This window comes from Lathamus discolor, chromosome 6 (assembly GCF_037157495.1).
Source record: "Lathamus discolor isolate bLatDis1 chromosome 6, bLatDis1.hap1, whole genome shotgun sequence".
Lineage (NCBI taxonomy): Eukaryota > Metazoa > Chordata > Aves > Psittaciformes > Psittacidae > Lathamus > Lathamus discolor.
The window spans coordinates 57540478-57561985 of NC_088889.1; the positions used below are offsets into that span (position 1 = coordinate 57540478).

Consider the following 21508-nt stretch of genomic DNA (forward strand, 5'->3'; position numbering starts at 1 on the left):
GTCGAGCTGCTGGCACTGACAGCCCTTGCCGGTAGGGCTGCCGGAGAAGTCCCTGGGCGCAGGATTCGCTCTCCTCGCACCTTTTCCGCCTCAGCCGGCCGCCAGGGCCGCACGCCCGTTAGCCCGCGCGGCCCGGCCACCGCCCGCCCGGCGGGGTGCCCCGCACATGCCCAGTGGCGGGGCAGGCGCCGGCCGTGAGTCAGTGGCGGCGCGGCTGACGGGCAGGGGCGGGCCCGGCGCGGGGGCCGGCTCAGCTCGGCTCGGCTCGGCTCGGCGGGGTCCGCCTCGCCCGGGCGATGCCTCAGCGCGGCGGCGGCAGCAGCGGGGGGGCGGGCGGGTAGCGGCAGCGGGGACGAGCGCTGCTGCCCTGCCTTTCCCTGCCAGCCGCTGGCCCTTCCTCCGCCCCCTCCCGCCCCCCTTCCCCGCTCCGGCGCCCGACCCAGCCGCCGCTCCGGGCAGGGAGGAAGGGCTTGGAGCCGCCTCCCGCTGCCCCCTGCCGCCCCCCTCCCCATGCAGCCCGGCCCGCAGCTGGGAGCCCTCCCCGGGGGGATGTTTCTGCGGCCGCTGCCGGGATAACCGGCGCGCCGTCCGCCCCCGCCCCGGACGGAGGATGCTGCCCGCGCCGTGGCGGGTTCCGACTCGGCCAGCAGCGGCTGCGTCCCCCTCCTCGGCTCCGGGCAGCGTCGCCGCTGAGAGATGACTTCAAGACACCAGGCGGACTGGATCCCTTACAGGTAGGGGGGACCCCCGCCGGGCTGCGAGCGGCCACAGGGACCGGGGCTGCTCCTCGATTGGAGTCGCTGCCTCCCGGCGGGTTCGGGGGATGGCCGCCGGAACCCAACCCAGAGCAGATCTGGCTCCGGCGGCGGAGCCGACGGTCCGGACCATGCCCGGGGCGCTGAGGAGAGGCGGTGAGGAGCGGGTCGCGGGCCAGCCCCGTGCATGCCGGATGGCGGCTGCTGCCGGAGGGGGCCCGGTCTTGGCTCCCAACTTCGGGCGGTCCTGCTCCGCGAAGTTAAAGCGCTAGTTTCTGGGGAGAGCTGTCAGGCCCGCGGAGAGAGGGAGAGCTCTCCTCCGCGCTTCCGCCAGTAGTGACCCCCTCCCGGTGGGCCGGGCGGCAGCAGGCGGAGCGCTGCATCGGCGGCGGCTGCCGTCGCCCCTCGGCTGCGGAGACCCCGGCCCCGCCGTGCGCTGCGCGTTCTGCTGGGCGACACCGAGAGCGGAGCTGCGCAGGGCAGCGCGCGGGCGCTGCTGCCGCTTCCTCGCGGAGCGGAGTGGAGTGCCCGAGTCCGCTGGTGCCGCCATGGCGAGGAGCGGGATCGCCATGGCAGCGCCCGGCGGCCGGCTGCCATTGGCTCCGCCGTTGCCATAAGCTACGGGAGCCGCCGCGCGGCGGCTGCTGCTGTCCGGGAGCCCCGTGCGTCAGAAGCGGCGGGGAGCGGGAGCCGGCCCCGGGACGTGGCGCGGTACGGGCTGTCCCCCGGCCCGGCGGTGCTGGAGCGGCTCCTGCGTGCCCCTCCGTGCCTACCCCAGCGCCCGGCTCCGGAGCGGGAGCGTCTGCTGCTGGATGATGAGAACAGCTCGTTTTTGGGTCGCCGGTGCGAGGGGAAAGCGAGCCAAAGCAGGTCTAGCTCCGGGAGGGCTGGGCTGGGCTCCGAAGCGGGAATAAACCCATTTCTGCTTTTGCTTTTCGGAGTGGCATTAGGTTTCTGAGGCTTCTCAGTCTTCATGAAAGTGTCTTTTCCAAACGGAAACATCGCAGAAAGAAATCACGGGCGTTTAAAAAGGTGTTCTGGATAAGCAGCAAGCGTGTTTGTTTCATTTGGTTGGTTGTGAATAAGACAAGGTAGATACAGTAACGTAATATTTTTCTTCTTTTATTTTGTAAATACTCATGAAATAACAAATATTTCCAGAGTGTGCTTTAGAACAAAGGCAGATGTTTAAACGGGTCAGTTGTAGTTTGCCCTGTTCTAAAGGACAATGTTTATAGCGACCACACGCCACACTAAGTGCAGCGTAAACACAAATAAATCACTCCTTAATACAGAGAAAAAAACCCGACCTGACAGATACACAAATGGAAGTCTGCCACTTCAATCTGTGTGCGTGATTGATAGTTGTAATCAATAGAAGTATCAGAAAGAAAGAAATTGATTGCAATGAACCTGAGAATATTGCTGCTCTGTCCAACAGCTCCTTCAGACCATGTGCTTTATAAGACGTAATGAATTGGCAATAAGGCTTCAAAAATGAGTAGCGGATGCATTCTGATGCAATTTTGAAACCTTGTAATAATGGCAAAAATACCACAGGAACAGCTGTTCGTGGCGCTTTCCAGCAGCAGAGGAACTGTTTCTCTGTTCTTCCGCTGTACATGAGGCTCTGCAGAGGCCAGTGCCAAAAGTTTGCTGAGCAGTTTTGTAGCCGTGGCCTTGAAGAAGGAAATAAAACATCTCTTCAGTTCCTGCTTAGTGCAGTTCAGATAAGCAAAGGGAGGCAAAACAGTAGATTTTCAGGGAAACACAGGTCTGATAATGCTTGTATCTTTTCTAATATGTTATTATTGAATGTTAACCATATCAAATTGCTGAGGACTGCCCCAGACCAAAAAGCAAACAAACCGTGCTTCTGCTCTGAAAGTCTTTGTCTAGGCTTCTAAAATAGAGTTCCCTCAAGAAGTTGGCTTGTTTTTAATTCTTCAGAGCTACTTCCTGAGTTAGCAGTATAGCACTGCAAATCTCATTGAACTTGCTTGTTTAAAGCATCCTCCAGGATGTCCTGAGCATGCTTACCCAGAGAGCAATAGTTTCTGAGTGCACATGTGGCTGAGATTCCACATGAAAACACTGCATTAACAAATTAGGTCAGAGAACCGTTTTGTAGGAGTGAAACACACTATGAGAGGGGAGAGGCCTGATGTGCACCCCTCGGGATAGTTCATCTTCTCTTCCACCTTCTTTATGGCCTGGGTGGCCTGTGACAGCTAGCAATGTCACTGCTGCTAGTGTGGGGGACAGGGCACAGGCTCTTGGGCGTGCTGAAGTCTGTAAAGACGTATGTGACATAGCCTGAGCCTCACTGATGTACAGTATGGTAGAAAATACTGCGAGCCCTTTTCTGAGCTTGGCAAAGCTGTTTCAGCTTTGGCACGGACTTTAAAATGGTAGCAGGACTCAAACCTGTATTGTTCCTCCTGTCAATCGATCGTACATGCAGCTGTATACCTGAATTAATTCAAGCAGAAAAGTGTGGGATTTTTTCTTCAGTAGAATGTCATATTTTTCTTTACAAGTGAAAGGAGCCAGAGGGAATCAGTTCTGCGTGTGTCGTGCACAACTTATTAAGCAATCCACCTGCATGTCTAAAGCTCACAAAATCATAGAATCACAGAATAGCTAGGGTTGGAAAGGACCTTAAGATCATCTAGTTCCAACCCCCCTGCCATGGGCAGGGACAAATCCCACTAAACCATCTCACCCAAGGCTCTGCCCAACCTAGATTATACTTCCACTTTTAAAATGCTGAGAATGTTTTGGGAGAATTAACAAAAAATAGAAGGCAATTCTTTCAATGTCAGTGCTAGCTTTTTATACTGAGGTGGATAAAAGATTGATACTATTTGTGAGTTTGCTATTTTGGCATTTTGCTCTTAATGTCTTCTCTTATATATTCTGTTTTTGAAACACTAGTAGTCATAGGGTGAGGGGATTTGAGTTCACTAATATTATGAAATACAATCAAAAGTTTTTTAGAAATAAATATATGGCATTTATTTTCATGAAACTGCATAGATAGAAAGTGAAATATATGATTAAGCATACACACCAAATAAAATGAGCTAGGAATTATTCTTGAAACTTAATCCATTTCAACAGTATTTCTGTCCTTTATTACTAAGAATCAAAATAGTTTAGACTCAAGTAAAAAGTCAGTTGCAGTTCATGTAGCTGCCCCCAGCCATTAAGGTGGTTCCTGATAGCACTTAAAAGTAAGATGTAGCTTCTTGAGGAATTAAATTCTCAAGCACAGTAGTGTTTTCCTTTGGTATCCTTTGGCAGTTTCCAGTAGAAAGTAGCAGAAATATCTTGGAATCATTACAGATTCACAGGAGTTCGTTATTTTTGTTTTTCAAAAGTATGCTTTGTTTTCCTATCCTTTTCTTGCTGCATTTGCTGCATTTGCAAAACAATCTCACCTGTTTAATGAGAAATATATGAAGACTGTCAGCTGAAAAGTGCAGTCCACAAAGAAATGAATTTGCTGCAAGTCCCCAGAGTTCTTTGTAAAGCTTCTGGAATTCTACTGAGACTTGGTTTGTGCGGGAAAAACCTGCCGTACCCCAAGAGGACCCCATGAACCGTGCCACAGGGAATCAGGCACTTTGTGCAAAGGGCTCTGTATAAAACAGATTACACAGCATGCATTTTGCAGTGGCATAATGTATCTTGATATGTACATGATGATGGTAATAATATGCCTTATTTTGTGACATTTTTTATTATGCTCGGTTTTTGTAGCTTTCATGAATTTGCTCTGAAGTTTCAAGGCTGTGCTTAGATATTGCAGCTATAAAGAGTCACTAGTTATTTACTTGCAAAGTGAAGGATTACAGTTGCATGGAAATTGTGGAGCACATCAGTGTTGTAAATTCATGAATCATGGCAGAGCAGGTAAGATTTCAGAAAGTGTGATGTGTAAAGAAGTTGTGAAACAGAACAGCCTTGAAGACCAAGGGTGTCCCACACTCACTTCTATGCATTTATTTGAGTTATTGGGGTATTATCTACCTTTATGCCTCAACATTTTAAAGGTAACAGTGATAGCAGAGTGCTCACCCTGCTGCAAGGTGCAGTTTGTGACCGAGTGCATCGCAGTGCAGACAGGCTCACTCTCAGCTGCCTGCTGTGGGGAATGGCATGGATAATTTATGAGAGCTGCTTTTTTCTGAGGAAAAGGGTACAGAGAGCATGCGTCTCCTCTAAATTAGGCTGTCTTGTCTCAGGTTATTATGATGTATAAAATTAGCCTAGTCATGTGCTTTTAAAACATTTAAGTTAGAGCTTTCCCTTAATGGGGGTCTGCGCTCTTATACAGGGCGCTACTGCTGTAGTGCATAGAGACTCCAGCTGAGATCAAAGTCCTGTTTTGCCCAGCATTATTGTTAGGGAGCTGTACAAGCACATTGTCAGAGGCAATTGCTACCCTGAAGCTGATAGCCTAAGTCAAGCAGGCGGAAAAGAAAGGCAAGGAAAATAACGTATCTCTTCAGTTTTACCAGTAAGGGAAATAGAGACCTGTGGAAGTTAACTGGCTTAAATGGAAATGGGACAAGGCTCAAGGGATATCAGCCTCGGTAAAACCTAGTCGTCTTGTGCTTTGCAGTGTGCCAAGGGTGGATTTAAGTAATTGGCTCAAGGGTCTTTGCCACTTCTTGCAGGGCACACTGTGGGCCTTACAACAGATAAATGGCTGCCCTAACTGCCCTAGAGTATTGTTGCCCGCCACCACTTTTGCAGTATCAACATCCAGATAGAGACTAAAAGTCATTTATTTCATAATAGGCCAGTGGGTTTGTGATAGTGACAGTCATTTTCAGGTTTCTGGCATGACAATCATTTACAAGCCATCTGTGCCAGATTTGGATCACAGCTGGAAAGTGGATATGAAATGTTATGTCGTCTCTTGCAGTTCCCGGAGTTGGACAGTTTTGACTCTTATGCCTGAGGGTTTTTGGACATTTATGTAAAGCGCCATCCATTTAAACATGCAAGCAGCAGTGTTTCTGGAAGGTGGTACTTTTTGTTAGTAACTAAAAATTGCCATAGTAGAGAGCTGGATTCTTTTCACACTTCCTCCTTGTTCCTCATTCCCTCACACTAATGACTTATTTTCTAATTCATGCTTTTCTGCTCTTTCTCTTCATGAAGAGATTTATTTTTGCTCTTTGTCCCTACATCTTGTTCTCCTTGCCTTTTTTTTTTGTTTTCTTATCTTTCCTACATAATTCATTTTCATGAAAACAGAATTCTACCTTAGCAGCTATATGGTGCCTGCAGAAGATACCTTCTCTGTAGATGTTTGCTAGTTAATTTGTATTTTAGTGTTTGTAACTTTTGAATAAATCCACCTTCTTATTGTATTACTAAAATAGTTTTGCCTTTTTTTTGACATTTATTTTTGAGATTATTGAGATTTTTTTCCTTTTTTTTTTTTCACAGATTCTGAAAAGATGAAGTGTGGATGTTAAAATGAATGTTTATTTTCTATCTCATTGCTGGAGTTTTTGTTACTGTCGTATATGAAGGCCAGTAACTGGAATTAGGAGATCCCCTTCTTGGTCATAGTCTGTGTAATGAAAATGTGGATGGTAGGGAGCAGAAGGACTGTTCTCTCACAGTTCTGTAATCTCTTTTAACATTACGTAGTGGCAGGACAATACCTGCAAGTTCTGAAGACTCTCAGCTGAGAATGTAACACCTCTCTGGGCTCTGTTGCCATCTGTATAATGCTAATAGTATGCAGGTGTACAGCAACAGAGTCTTGAATTTTCAGTTTAGAAGATAAATACAAAAGAAAGGTACAAGTGAAAAAGATCAGGATGATTGTTGGCATACTTTTTGCTTTCATTTTTGTTAGCAGACATGATCATCAGCATCTTTTGACTATCCTGTTCATAAGAAAATGGGAATTAGAGGGATAGTGCTTATATAGTTAAGGAAATGTGCTCCCAGAGAAGGGTGTATTGAGTGTGCAAAGGTAACTGTGGGAGGTGGAAAGATTGGAGTAATTATTTTGGTACCACATGATAAAAAATGAAACTTTTTTTTTTTTTTCAGATGTAGTTGTTTTACACCAGCTCATTTTATCTAATACTTGATGGTAATGTAGCCTTTTTTGCTTTATACCTGTTCAGTAACTGTGGGTGTATTGTGGGTCATCTGTGGAGTAATTTCTGTTTAGATCTACATTGTGTAGCTTTGTGACGTTAGGAAGGTCTTTAAATACTCGGTTTGCTTTGTAACTAAATTATTTGCTAGATGTATTTATATTTTCTTCCTTTACATTAACAAGAACCTAAAATACATCTTTGCTTTCCCTTTCAGTGATTATAGAAGAAGTAGTATCCATACCTTTGGATTGCTAGTAAGTTGTGAGGTTATGTATTTATATATCATTTACTCTTAAAGGGAAAAAGTGACCTAATTTAAACCACTTCCTTTGGGGAAATGCAGCAGTGCTTTATACAGCAAATGATAGTAACTCCTTCTGCTGGTACAAGAACTTAGCAGATCTTGGATGCTGATTCTGTGCGGTCAGACTACCACCCTTGTAGTAGGGAGACTACTTTCCTGGAGGTAGGGATACCGTAGCATCTAACACCGTCCTCTGCAACACAGGTGTGTGATTTCTTGCAGGAAGCAGTCGCAAAGAGGTGCCACAAAAGCGTTTCTAATGACTTGAAAGGGAATTGGATTGGTTCCACGGCCTTCTCTGAGCTCATGTTTTAGTTGAGCAAATAATGGCAAGCAGTCTGTAATATGTTAATATGAATGTGCAAATGCACTTAGTTTGTGGGTGACATACTTACCTTGCTCTCTGACAGTACAAGTGCCCGAGTTATTCTTTCATGGAGTTTTAGCTTGAGTTCTTAGATGTTTACCAAAATTAAGTCTTGTATTGCAGATTTCAGTGGAAACTTCAAGGTTCCTGTTGAGATGCGTGTTAAGACAAGTTTATGAATATCATAATTCATAATTAATATAACTCATTTGACACAGGTAATGAAACCGCAGCATGACGTTTTTAATGGTAATTTTAATTGTAATCACAGTTCTAACTACCTGCAGGTGAGAAATTACAAGATGAAGAAATTCCTTGATTAACTTCAAGTAATGACTAAGTTAGAAACTGTATCTGCAAGTGAAATACAGATACATCACTGTTTCATCCATGTTTGGGGAAGGGATCAAAACAGGTTTGTCTTTCAATTTGGTCTCAGTTTGAAAGCAAAATAAAAAAAGCTAAAGGATGGATATTTCCATTAATGGTACCTGTGTTGCAACAAGAAGCATAAGGAAAATTGGTCTGTGTTTTCTCCAGAGCATGTTATTGCTGACCGATGCTATTGTGGCAGCATTTTCACTTGTCTACAGCAACAGCAACAACAAAATAATATGTTGCACCATGTTGCAATTCTTACTTCTGTAAATTTGAAGAAATTATTTGATATATTATAGAAGTTCAAGAATAAATAACTTGTTCAGACAATAACTTGGACTTACTGCTCAGGTCAGGTTGAGTGGCAACTGAGAGACTAAGACACTTACAGTGCCTTGGAATGCATCCCACTATTTTTGGCAGATATAAATCCTAAGACTCAAGCCAGGAGTGTGAATTTCCAATAACGATCTTTTGCAGACCTAGGGATTGTGTGAACTATTACATGCTTACCTAAAACTTTAAGTTAGTTGTATGGGTAAAGGATGCATCTTTTGGGACACTGCCTCTGTAGAGCAGTGTTAAATAATATTAAAGATGTCTCTTGCCAGTGAGACAGACCTTGACAGTTGACTCTTCCAGGTATTTTTTTTTTTTAACATTTTACTGAATGTTAAATCAGTTCACTGGCTGTTGCTGCAGATTTAGAAAGCGAAGTACAAGGTTTGAGAGACAGATTTTGTGCTTGCCCTAGAATAACACTAGCACTGTTTTATTGCCTGGCCTTAAGGCAGAGTTCAGGTGCCTCTGCACATTGCATATCATTAAATCTATGCAATCATAGAATCACAGAATGATAAAGGGTTGGAAAAGACCTTTAAGATCACCAAGTCAAACTGTAACATAAGACTCACTGCCAAGTTCATCACTAAACCATGTCACTAAGTGCCACATCTATGTGAGGTCTTTTAAATACCTCCAGGGGTGGTGACTCAACCACTTCCCTGGGCAGCCTGTTGCAGTGCCTGACAACCCATTCAGTGAAAAGAATTTTCTTGATATCCAGTATAAATCTCCCCTGGAGCAACTTGAGGCCATTTCTTCTTGTCCTGTCACTTGTTACTTGGGAGACCAACCCTCACCTTACTCCATCCTCCTTTCAGGTAGCTGTAGAGGGTGATAAGGTCCCCCCTGAGCTTTCTCTTGTCCAGACTAAACAACCCCAGTTCCCTCAGCCGTTCCTCGTAACACTTGTGCTCCAGGCCCTTTACCAGTTTCATTGCCCTTCTCTGGACCTGGTGCAGCAGCTCAATATCTCTCTCGCAGTGAGGAGCCCAGATCTGACCACAGGATTCAAGGTGCGGTGTCACCAGTGCCAAATACAGGGGGAAGATCACTTCCCTACTCCTGCTGGCCACACTGTGTCTGGTACAAGACAGGATCCAGCCTGTTCAGACCCTTCTGCAGAGCCTTCCTATTCTCCAACAGATCAACACTGCTGGCCCAGCTTGGTGTCGTCTGTGAACTTACTGAGGGTGTACTTGATCCCCCCCATCCAGATCACTGGCAAAGATATTAAACAGAACTGGCACCAGTCCTGAGACCTGTTAAATGGATTTAACTCCATTCACCACCACTCTTGGTGAATACTCTTGGTGAATACTCTGTAACCTAATTAGCTCCTCCGAGAGCACTGTCTCCAAATGGAGGAGCTCCCCTACCTGGGTGCACCTCCCGCGGGTCTGCTCACTGCTGCCACCCAAAACTGCCCTAAGAGCAGGGCAGACCCTGCAGCCTGGCACCCGAATGGGAGCATGTTTCCACTGGAGCTCTGTCCAGGCAGCTGCTTCAGTTATGCTGGTGCAGAGCTTGATAGGCCATGGCTTTCTGCTTTGTGGATGCCACTGCTTCCTGGTCAGGCTGTCAGGGCTTCAGCGCCCTTCTTGTACATGCCATGCTCTCTTTGTCCACCTTGTTGGCGGCATTTCCTAAGGGATTCTTTCATATGGGGTGGGGGGCTTGGCTGCTCTTGCTCCTGGCCCCACTTGGGTTCCAGCAGCTGCTGTTGCACAAGCTGTGGGCTTCTGGTAGCTCTCTTGGTTCCCCTGGAGGTTCCCCTGATTCAGGAAGTCCCCCACGCACCGGTGCTGGAGCGCACCACTGCAGATCGTGACAGCTTCGGAGTTTCTTGCCTTGGTGACAGATGGAAACACAAAGAATGGTGTAGCTTTACTTGGTGTTGAATTGGTTACATTCTTTCCTTCTGTATTTGATCTCTGTGGTATGTCCATGCTGCATACTGCAGTGCAGTAGAGAGACACTTGGGTGAGCTGCATATGAGCTGACACAGGTATTGAAAGCTGTACAACCACATAAAAAATGCAGGAGTGATTTACTCCTTTGAGGAGCAATGCAGTTCAGTCTGTGAGGAATTAGGGAATACCATAGTTAAATTGTTTCCAGTATATGTGTTAGCATGTTTACAGCTACCTGGGTACCTATCATAGCACAGTTCACAATGTGGATGTAACTTTTAATTTATTATCTGGTCTAAACAAATTTATTATCTGGTCTAAACTTTTAATTCAGTATCAGGTCTAAACAAAGAATGTTAATTTTTGGGTGTTAAGAACACCACCCACCTATGAGAGACCTAATCTAGGCTCTGGCTTTTCAGAATACTGGGATAACTCGTCTTAGATATGCCAGATACATTGGTAAGGGAATACTGTGTTAATACCTAGAGAAACTGGGCCATCATATCAGTGCAGAAAGATCATGACATTGCTAGAAGTTTGAGGCATCCTGGAAGATGCCTTTTAAACGTTAGCTATTTCAAAGAATGATATAATGTAGTATCCTGGCAGTATTGATCCAGCTTGAAAAAAAGTTAATTACTTCCTCAGGGCTTGAATATCACACACAGATTTTAAAGATCAAGAAAAACCAGCACAGGAGAAATTTAAATGAAATGAAAGGTTCTCCCTTTCTGCCCGCCTGCCTTCCCTTTTTCCTTCCTGTCTGATTCTTGGGCACCTTCTGTTATTTATTCATTTAATGCTATATGCCTGAGGCACGAGAGAGGTTGTTCTGTGTAGTATGGGAATGAAAAAAAGTTTTCCAATCCTGTGCACTCTGTATCAGAGTGATTTGCAGATTATTCTATTGGAAAAAATGTGAAATTACATTTCCAGAGCCTGGAAGGTGGGATATGCACGTTCAAGTGTTGAAGTCTCTGCCCTCTGTGTTTCATTCCTTAGGAGGGTATTTCTAATACCTTAGATGAGTGCCTGGACTTTCAGGTTATGTGCTGGTGTGGGCTGGGCCTGTCCCTCCCACCCCCAAAATTTTCTTCTGAAACTCTGGAGGTCATTGAATTTACGAGACCTGGATTTGATGAGCTGGCGTTCTCTTACAAGACTTCTGCAAAAGAGTCCAGTGAATTCTAGACTTGGGAGGAAAGATACTAGGGCTTAGAAAATTGATTTTACTTATACTAAGTTATAATTTCTCAAAGACATCATTTCACTGAAGTAGTACCAAATAATATAAGCCTTAACAAAAACTGAAGGAGACTGTAAGGCAACTAGCAGCTCACTGGCAATGAGTACTCAGTTGCTTCCAGTTTATTGATTGTTGCATTCCATTAAAATACAAAGATTTTGAAGCAGAAGATTTGAGAAATGTGCAGAATTGCTGTATTTTCACATTAGGCTGGTATAGGCCTTTCAAAAGATGGAATGTGATACTACACAGGGAACCTTGTAGAGTCTATGGCTGGATTTCCAAGCGTGCTCAGGGTCACTCTGATTCTCTGCTTATGTTACTTCCTAATCGTGAGCCTCTTTGAAAATCTGAAGTTTCTGATGGAAATACTTTGGTGGAGAGAGAAGAGAGGAGAATGACTATTGTGCTGTCTAGTCAAAATGACGAACTGCATATAGCACGTTGCAGGTTTTAAGTGTTCTTTGGCAAGAACAGCTCATTCTCAACTGAAAAAGCTTATTCTGATTAAAATGTAGGATACATTAGAGGCATTGAAGTTTTCACTGCATTGCACAATGAATTGCATGCCCAACTGACATTGCAAGGAGTCCTCAACATAATTCTCTAGCGCAGGGGATGAAAATTCATCCCAAAGGGTTTGAGTTTACAGCCAGCTCTGCAGTATTGCATTTACTGTGGACTTGGATTGACAATGCCAAACATGACTGCATATGGGTTTAAACTTAAACAGGGGAAGTTGAGATTGGATATAAGGAAGAAGTTCTTTACTGTGAGGGTGGTGAGGCACTGGGACAGGCTGCCCAAAGAAGTGATAAATGCTCCATCCCTGGCAGTGTTCAAGGCCAGGTTGGACAGAGCCTTGGGTGACATGGTCCAGTGTGTGGTGCCCCTGCCCATGGCAGGGGGGGTTGGAACTTCATGATCTTACAGTCCTTCCCAACCCTGACTATTCTATGATTCTATATAGCAATAAATAATAAATAGAAATATGTTGTTCTTTATGGTTTTGCTTTTCACTTTGCTGTTGATGACTTAATCTTGCTGCTAATTTTTCATCATGTCTGTGAAATTGTTTCTGTATTTTCTATTTTCACTCCATTAGAACAGGCCTGTACCTAACAATGATTGACTTACTATTAATAATTCCCTAGGTTAATTACTTTGTGAAATAAAACATCAATTTTCTTTTTGCAACACAAAATGCCTGCCTCTGTATTGTGGTGATATTCAGTACTTCAGGAAACTTATTCAGCTTCTGCGGTTCTTTCCCTTTTTGTATGAGTTCTCTGTATCTGGAAATTGGATCTGTAGTGCTCTGTCCAGTGTTCTGTCAAATGGCTGATGTTGGTTTTGGGGAGAATAGTGTATGTGCTGCTGGGAGAGTGCCCAGACATAATATGGGTTGAGTTACATTTATAAGTAAGTCAATGGCAGTATTTCCTTATAGTCTTCCATCTTTTCTTAAATTAAACGTTTTAATGATCCTAAAGCAGATAAATATTTGAGCAGGATTTTAGATCTGTGCTCGCATCCAGGAGCTGTCATCAAAAGTCTGTCTAAAGCAGATTTCAGATGCAAGCAGAGGTTCCTCTGTCAGCCGGTGGGAGCAGGGAGAGCATGTGTTCCCTGCGGAGAGCAGCATGGTTTGCAAGCACACATAGCTTCAGCAATGTGGGTGAGCAGTCTCTGATCACTGCTGTAGTCACCGCTGTGGGGCTGGCAGCCCAGTGAAGCATGCTGCGTGCTCCCAGTTTGCTGCACATAAAGGTGCAGCATGTGCACTGATAGCAGTACAGTGCTACCCCAGGATAATAAACTGTTCTGAAGGGTCATGTAGAGGAAGCTGTGCTGTCTTACACATTTCTAGCTTGCTTGTGCATATGGGCTTTCTTTCCATAATTCTTGGGCTGAACTGCTCCTCGTCCTGTTACGGTTTTGGCTAGGTCCTGAAAGAGCAAGGACATTGAGCTCTCTACATCTGACAGAATGAAGGTGAATGACACTCAGTGGGTAGTCCTGCAGGCTCACCTTGTAACCTTGTATTTACAATAAACACAAACTCATGGGTTGTACGTTGAAATGTTAGGGCTATAAAAAGTGCCCAAATAACAGTGATTGCACGCTTGATCAATTTTTGTGCAGTAGGCAATTAGTGTTCCATAAAGCAACCGAAAGATCCAAAGCCATATGTAGTTATCTAAGAGGAGTAGAAAAACATCTGCTGGTATATGAGTGTTGATTAGACCCAAAGGGGGATCTTATTTTTACTCTTTTTTTAATGGTCCAATAGCTAAAATGATACTTTCTGCCTTACTCAAATGCATTTGGAAACAGCTTCCCACAGTGCCAGAAGTGGTTTAATTACATCTGATACAGTTAAAAGGGGTCTCCAGCTTTGGTACAGCTTCCTCTCTCTGAGAGTACACATGCTTGCTTGTTATTCCTACTGATGTCTCCTTTTCCTGGTGCTATATATAGTATGGCCGTGGCCTGAGAGCTGAGTGTGACAGGTTCCTCGGTGGTGTGGATGTGCCTTGGTGTGATGCTGTAGTGCACTGCCAGTCCTGTGTCTCACCCTCACATGCTATGCTTTGTGTGGAGCTCTGGGAGATGCTCCAAAAGCAGAGGCGTATTACCCCATATTACAGATGAGGACACTGCACATACAGCAGAAGTGTGGCTCTTCCAAGATGAAATTTCAGTAGCAGGAATTATATTTGCTTTATCTTACACCCTTCTTGCCTCTAAAACAGATTATCTTTTTAATTTCTTTTGTATTTCTGTTTGTCTGCTTATAAGAAGTCCAAATAAGAGCTATGCATGTGTTGACAAGAAAAAATGAACCCAGTAATCTTTCTTCACCATGTGTTGGGGTTGGAAGGGATCTTCTGCATATACCTTGTAAGAATTGGTCCTAGGATCCCTACAGCTTTTGAAGCCAGAATTCCTATAGCTTTTGTACATCATGTTTCCCTATGTGAATTCTCATTAATAATATGATCTGAGTCTAAAACCTTCCTCTCCACAAGAGGCCATTTAAGGTCTTTGCCTCTGCCCAACCACCACCTTCATCATGAACGCTGTTGGACTTTGCTTTTAGTTGAAATTAATCAACTGAAGAAAAAAAAATATGGACATTACAAATGTATAAATCTCTCTTCCTTAAGAAACCAGGCAACCCCCCTCATTGTACAGATACTGAATTGGCAGTGAAGGAATATGAAGTTTGAGTGCGCTGGTCAAATTTTATTACAGAACCCCTTTGGACATGAAAATTGTTCCTGAAACTTCCAGAGATACATTTGTTCACTGCTTTTTGTCTTTTATGTAACATGTAGCGCTAAAATACGTGTTTCACGTGAGACAGAAATACCCCTTTGTCAAACAACTGAATGTTTTGAATTTAATTTCACTTGCATGGTATTATTTGCTTCCTGTTCTAGAAAAACAGCAACCAGTCTGATAATTGCATATTTCTATTCACATTTTACCCACATTTTAACTGAAAATGTTTCATAGGTGGGAACTAGCAGGCTTAGAAATATGTCTGCTTTCAAGGCTGTATGTGGCTCTTCAGTCCCCAGTGGAGATTGATTTTGCTGTAATTGTTGCTAACAGGCATTCTAGCAGGTGAATTAGAAAAACTAAAGTGGCAGCTTCAGAAACATACTAAAAAGAATATGAAGAGGAAGGTAAAAAGCCCTTTCCTGCAATGGGTTGCTTCTGATGTCGCAGCACCTGAACAGCTCTTTGTTCAACAAAAACCCTTTACGTAGGGTATTGAGGTTTAACCCCAGCCAGCAACTAAGCCCCACACAGCTGCTTGCTCACTCCCCCCCTGGGTGGGATGGGGGAGAGAATCAGAAGGGTAAAAGTGAGAAATCTCGTGGGTTGAGATACAGACAGTTTAATAGGTAAAGCAAAAGCAGCACACACGAGCAAAGTGAAACAAAGGATTCATTCACCACTTCCCATGGTCAGGCAGGTGTTCAGTCATCTCCAGGACAGCAGGGCTCCATCAATGTAATGGTTACTTGGGAAGACAAATGCCATCACTCCCAATGGCCCTCCCTTCCTTCCTCTTTTGCCAGCTTTATATGGAGGAAGAAGAAGGAAGAGCGTGGCATTCTGTGGTATGGAGCATCCCTTTGGTCAGCTGGGGGCAGCTGTCCCGTCTGTGTCCTCTCCTAGCTTCTTTTGCACCTCAGGCTGCTCAGTGGTGGGGTGGGGTTAGAGACAGAACATGCCTTGACTCTGTGATAGCACTGATCAACACTTAACAGAAATGTAGCCCATGCCACCTACTATGAGGAAAATTAACTCTTATCCCAGTCAAAACCAGCATAATCTTATTCTTCCATTCTTCACTTTACAAGAAGCTAAACGCAAAGCTTAGGACAGCCTTTCTGGTAAATAGATTTGTATGTTTTACTGTACTCTTTTTATCCACAAAAAATGCTGATAAAACTTTTCTGTGCTGTTTGTCAACATGATCTTTCTTTAGTAGCTAATCTGAATCTACTTCATCTTTGATCTTTCTAGTTACACAAACCCAGCAGTAGTTTATCTGTAGACTTTTTAAATGACACACTGGAGCAAATTAGTTTATGCTTGTTTTCTTTGTTGAAAAATAGAAAGCACAAAATCCAAGACCTGTGCATCTTGAAATTACCTCAGGATCTATTTGTCGTGCTTAAACAAATCTGCTACAAATCGTGTGGCTCTCATCAGTGATATCTCTCTAAACCTGTGCTGATTTTCAAGTTAGAAATGGAGGTGGCTTTGTACAGACATGGTTTTAATTTGTTATTCAAACGCTTGGGGTGGGAAACCATTTGCACCTTTTCGGAATACTTGGAAAGTGACATTTACAAAAATCTAGATTCTGATTATTCTTTCTATCTTGAAGTTATTTTTGTCAAGTTGTAAAGTCATAGGAAGCAGTACTTCTCGCAATATAATTGAGTACTGAAGATTTGTTGGAGCTCCTCAGGTTGAATCCACAGGTTGAAATTCGATGTAGGACTATCATTCATCTTTTCTTTAAAAACCAGAAGGGAATAAAGACCCGAAAAACCCCAAACCAATTGATACCAAATTTTCTGTGTCTGAATTATGCTTTTAAAAAGAGAGTTTGTCTACTCCATGCAGTACGGAGTAGATTTTTGCTTTGTTATTTCTGGCCAATAAACTTATCTCTGTCTTTCTGTGGGTTCATAATATGCCTGAATCTTGGAGAAAAGAGAAGAAAAAGACAAGGGAAACTGTTTTTGTCTTAATTGGTAAATGAACTGCAGTGTGCTCAGTATCTGCATTTAGCTTCAAAACAGTCATTAGAATTGCAGATTTTGCTATCCATTTTGTTTCGAGGAACTAAACCCGTACAATTTGCAATTCTGCATAATTATAATCTGGTTCTAGAGAACTGTAATTTCTACCGATATTCAGAAATAAATCATTTGAGCTTAAATTTTCAGTACACTCTGTGCAGGAAAAAATGGCACAACCTTAATGGAATTAGACTGATTACTTTCTTCGATATCATGCTGGTATTGTATCCTTTATCTATTTTGAGAGGTCAAATTATACTGAAAATCTGTAGCACATGACTGGCAAAGAATGCTTGTGGTTTTGTGTGGTAGCTCTTTGGTTTAGAAAACATGGCACCCTATTTGGTTAGCATTTTTCATATGCTGAAGGACAAAAATAATGCTTACCTTTGGTAAGAACAGTTTAAAAAATAGCAGATTGAATAGATGCTGAAATCTTTTCTTGATCTCATGCCGTTGCATGTTTTGTTACAGTTACAGATAAAACCTGCTTGCCAATTTAAGACCACCCCCCCCCAACTTCAATACACCTTTTTAAATCTAATTATCTTATGCATGCTTTATTTTAAAGAAAAGATTATTCTTTTTGCTTGTAAAATGTTTGTGCACATCATAGGACTTTGAAAAACAATTAGAAAAAGCATCTTTTATCTTTCCCCCTTTTTTTTGGTCATTGTTTGATGGAACTGGTGAATCTTTGACAAGCAGTTTAGAAAACAAAGATAAAAATTAATCATTCGTTATCAGCCTTTTCTTTTGGTGTTCACTAATTCACACGCTATAAGCTTTTATTTTGCAAATACTTACCCATTTGAGCAGGCTCAGATGGCAATATTTAAGACCAACAATAGCAATTTGTATTAGTCTGCTTAGGATCAGAACCCTAAAAATTAGGTGGTGTTCATGTATCAGACCCTATTTTAAGTCTTCTTCAAATACAGTGACATTGGTGTTCTAGAGTCTGAAATGTCTTTGCATGGGGGACCGATGGAGGCTCTCTGACAGTACCACACAGGCTATTTGTGTGAATATTTTCAAGGCTAGAACAGTAATTTGGAAAAGATAGTTGCAGCTAGAAATATGAATTAATTGGGTTTGATAACTAGCTCTTAATTTTCCAGTAATTTGATGACTGTGTCAACTATAAGCTGTGTACTGCAGAGAAGATTTTCAGATGGAAGTCCAAAGCTTTTTAGGGACATCAAATCCCAGTTCTCTGAAAGTGTGAGTCTGTGTGTTTTCTGACTCCTCTGCCACAGCCTTTCCCACCATTCTGATTTCTTGCTGGCAGCACACATTCTTGCATGTCCCATAGGTGTTGTAGAGCAAAATCTTATGTTTTGAAAGGAAGGATTGCTATACCAATTAACTGCCCAGTGCTAAAAGAATCCAGCATGAGTCCTACCAGTTAAAGACGATTGTTTTCCAAACTGCCCTAAATAAGGTAATAGTTTGCTAGGAATTCTCTCCCAGTTTTTTATATATATACATCTACCTATGTATATGTAGTTAAATATGAGGAAATAATGTCTTGCCCAGTTACCTGTTGAGAGGTCAAGCTGGGCATAGCAGATAATGTATTACTTTTATCAAGTCATCACACTTCTTGGTAATTAAATGCTATTTTGTATTTTTCCATTTATATGTCATTACAGCAAGGCATTTCACATAGCTCTTTGTAGCCCCACACAATATATTATAAAGTGCTGAGAGTACAATCCAGAATAATTATTAGACTAAGTGATAACTTCACTGAGGGCAGTCTGAGAGAACCAGACTAAGACAAATTGATAATTCTAATCAGTTAAAGGTCCCATTGTCAGGATAATTTGGTTCTCTTACTTGCTGAAATATTGAGGACATACAGTATATCTGTAAAAGCACTGGGGAAAATCCCAAGGTGTAACCCCCTCCCTATATTTTACATGCTCTACCTTCTGTAGTTTCCCGTCATTTTCAATTTGTGATGTACACAGCTTCCTACTGCTGCCCTTGTCAACTAAGCTTTCTTCAACTGTGCTTCATTTGCCATGAGATTCTGTTTGAATATTTGATTAAAGATTCCCTGGCTTAACATATTAGCTTTATAGTTGAACTTAAAACTTTATGCACCAGGTGGCTTCATGTGTGTTCATGATTCATATCAGGACAGAAAATTCTAGCTGCTGGAATCTTTCTTACATGAAGAAAGACTACTGCAACCCTGAAAACTAAATCTTTGTGTGAGGAAGGATCAAAAATTGAGTCAAAAGGTCACACGGTAGATTTAGATTAACAGTTTTAGTTTTCTGAGTGAACAGGTATTGTTTTGCGTATATATTGTTTTGCAATTTTGATGGTAGAAGTAGGAGACTTAAATAGCTGAAATCTTCCTGTTGTGTGGTACAAGAACATCCCAGGCATGTTTGTACTTCTTAATATCATTTCCTCTAGTATGCTTCCATAGGTAAAAGGTGCCTCATGATTGCGAGATGTAACAAAAAAGGCCTCAGAGCAGTCATCAAGAAGTACAGTTAACAAGTACTTATAACAAATATTTGATGTTTTAATTTTGACTAATTTATTTGAAATACTTGAAGCTGATACGCTAAACTAGGTATATAAATTAAAATTGGTGATTTAAGAAAATCAAAGATGATTAAAATTCATGCAAGGCACACATCTTAGTATACAACAAAAAGAGGTACGCTGCGTAACAGTGCTGCTGTTACTTGTAACACTGCAAGTATTTGTAAATGTAGTTAATGCATTTTACTATTAAAAAAGACTTTTTTTCTCCATTTGAAACACAAAAATGCATGCCAGCATATCTGGGGTTAAATAAAGTATGGTCAGAATACAGAAATACGGGTTTAATAAGACGTTGGATTTTTTTTACCTAAAATGTGTCAAAAAGTAGTATTTGTTCCCTTTCTCACTATGTCGTGTGACATGAGAATCTTTCACAGAATCACAGAATCCCAAGGGTTGGAAGGGACCTCAAAAGATCATCTAGTCCAACCCCCCTGCAAGAGCAGGGTAACCTACAGTACATCACACAGGAACTTGTCCAGGCGGGCCTTGAATATCTCCAGTGTAGGAGACTCCACAACCCCCCTGGGCAACCTGTTCCAGTGCTCTGTCACTCTTACAGTAAAGAAGTTCTTCCTGATGTTAACGTGGAACTTCCTATGCTCCAGTTTACACCCATTGCCCCTTGTCCTATCACTGGATATCACTGAAAAAAGCCTAGCTCCATCATCCTGACACCTACCCTTTACATATTTGTAAACATTGATGAGGTCACCCCTCAGTCTCCTCCAAGCTAAAGAGACCCAGCTCCCTCAGCCTCTCCTCATAAGGGAGATGTTCCACTCCCTTAATCATCTTTGTGGCTCTGCGCTGGACTCCTTCAAGCAATTCCCTGTCCTTCTTGAACAGAGGGGCCCAGAACTGGACGCAATATTCTAGATGCGGCCTCACCAAGGCTGAGTAGAGGGGGAGGAGAACCTCTCTTGACCTACTAACCACTCCCTTTCTAATGCACCCTAAGATGCCATTTGCCTTCTTGGCCACAAGAGCACATTGCTGGCTCATGGTCATCCTCCTATCCACCAGGACCCCCAGGTCCCTTTCCCGTTCACTACTTTCCAGCAGGTCAACCCCCAACCTGTACTGGTACATGGGGTTGTTCTTCCCCAGATGCAAGACTCTACACTTGCCCCTGTTAAATTTCATCTTTGCAGTATTGCTGCTTATTTTGTTTTTCCCTTCTCGTGTTTGTTCTCTCTCTACAATTGTTTTTACTAGAGAAAGTTGGAAACTGACACAGGATGAAACCTGCATGTAGTAGTTCAGCTTTCTTGGCTGGGGATTACACACAGGTGTGGAGAAAGTCTCTTCACACATCAGAAAGGAAAAGAAAGCTGATGTGCCTTACAGTAATGCATACTTTTCTCCTCCACCCATAGAGAACCATTTATAATAGAGATAATTTTACCCTGTGCTACAGCTATTGCACTCTGCCTGATAGTAGTTAGGATTTTGTTGCCTCCTGTCCGACACTGCTTTCTTCCAAAACAGCACCAGGACTTAACAACATCTTTGAAAGGGAGTTACTTGCTACAGAGAAGGGTGAAAGGTTGATGACAGAGTAACAGAATAGTTTGGGGTTGGGATTGGGTTGGGAGGAACTTTTAAAGGTCACCCAGTCCAGCCCCCTTGCAGTGAGCAGGGATGTGTTCAACAGGAGCAGGTTGCTCAGAACCTGTCCAGCCTGACCTTGAACACATCTAGGTATGGGGCATCTGCCACCTCTCTGGGCAACCTGTGCCAGTGCCTCACCACCGTGACTGTAAAACGTTTCTTCCTGTATCTAGTCAGAATCGACCCTCTTCCAATTTAAAACTATTACCCCTTGTCCTATTGCTACAGGCCCTATTAAAAGGTCTGTCCCCATCTTTCTTATAAGCCCCCTTTAAGTATTGAAAGGCCACAGGGAGGTCTCCCCAGAGCCTTCTGTTCTCCAGGCTGAACAGCCAGTGTTGGTTATCTGCCGCTGCTTTTCAATAGCTGTTTGCTTCCCAGCTGCAAAAAAAACCTCTGACCATGTCGTAAAGTTTTCCTGCCCCTTCCTAAGCCTTCAGAGTAGATTTCACTTACCCACCTTTGGCTGAACACAGAAGCAAAGGACAGAGAGTAGCTTGGTTCTGAAATGGAGAATAATGCTCTTCAGGTTGTTTACTTGCAAG

General features: G+C 43.2%; 1 protein-coding gene across 2 annotated transcripts in view; it reads left to right on the plus strand.

Annotated features, from left to right (window-relative positions):
* The first annotated feature begins 239 nt into the window (after positions 1–239).
* The window catches only part of TUB (TUB bipartite transcription factor), a 71511-nt gene continuing 50242 nt past the window's right edge, over positions 240–21508 (plus strand). For both annotated transcript variants that reach the window (XM_065682966.1, XM_065682967.1), the window contains exon 1: positions 240–734. In XM_065682966.1, the coding sequence (XP_065539038.1) occupies positions 697–734 (38 nt within the window). In that variant the 5' untranslated portion in view covers positions 240–696. The remainder of the gene's footprint in view (positions 735–21508) is intronic.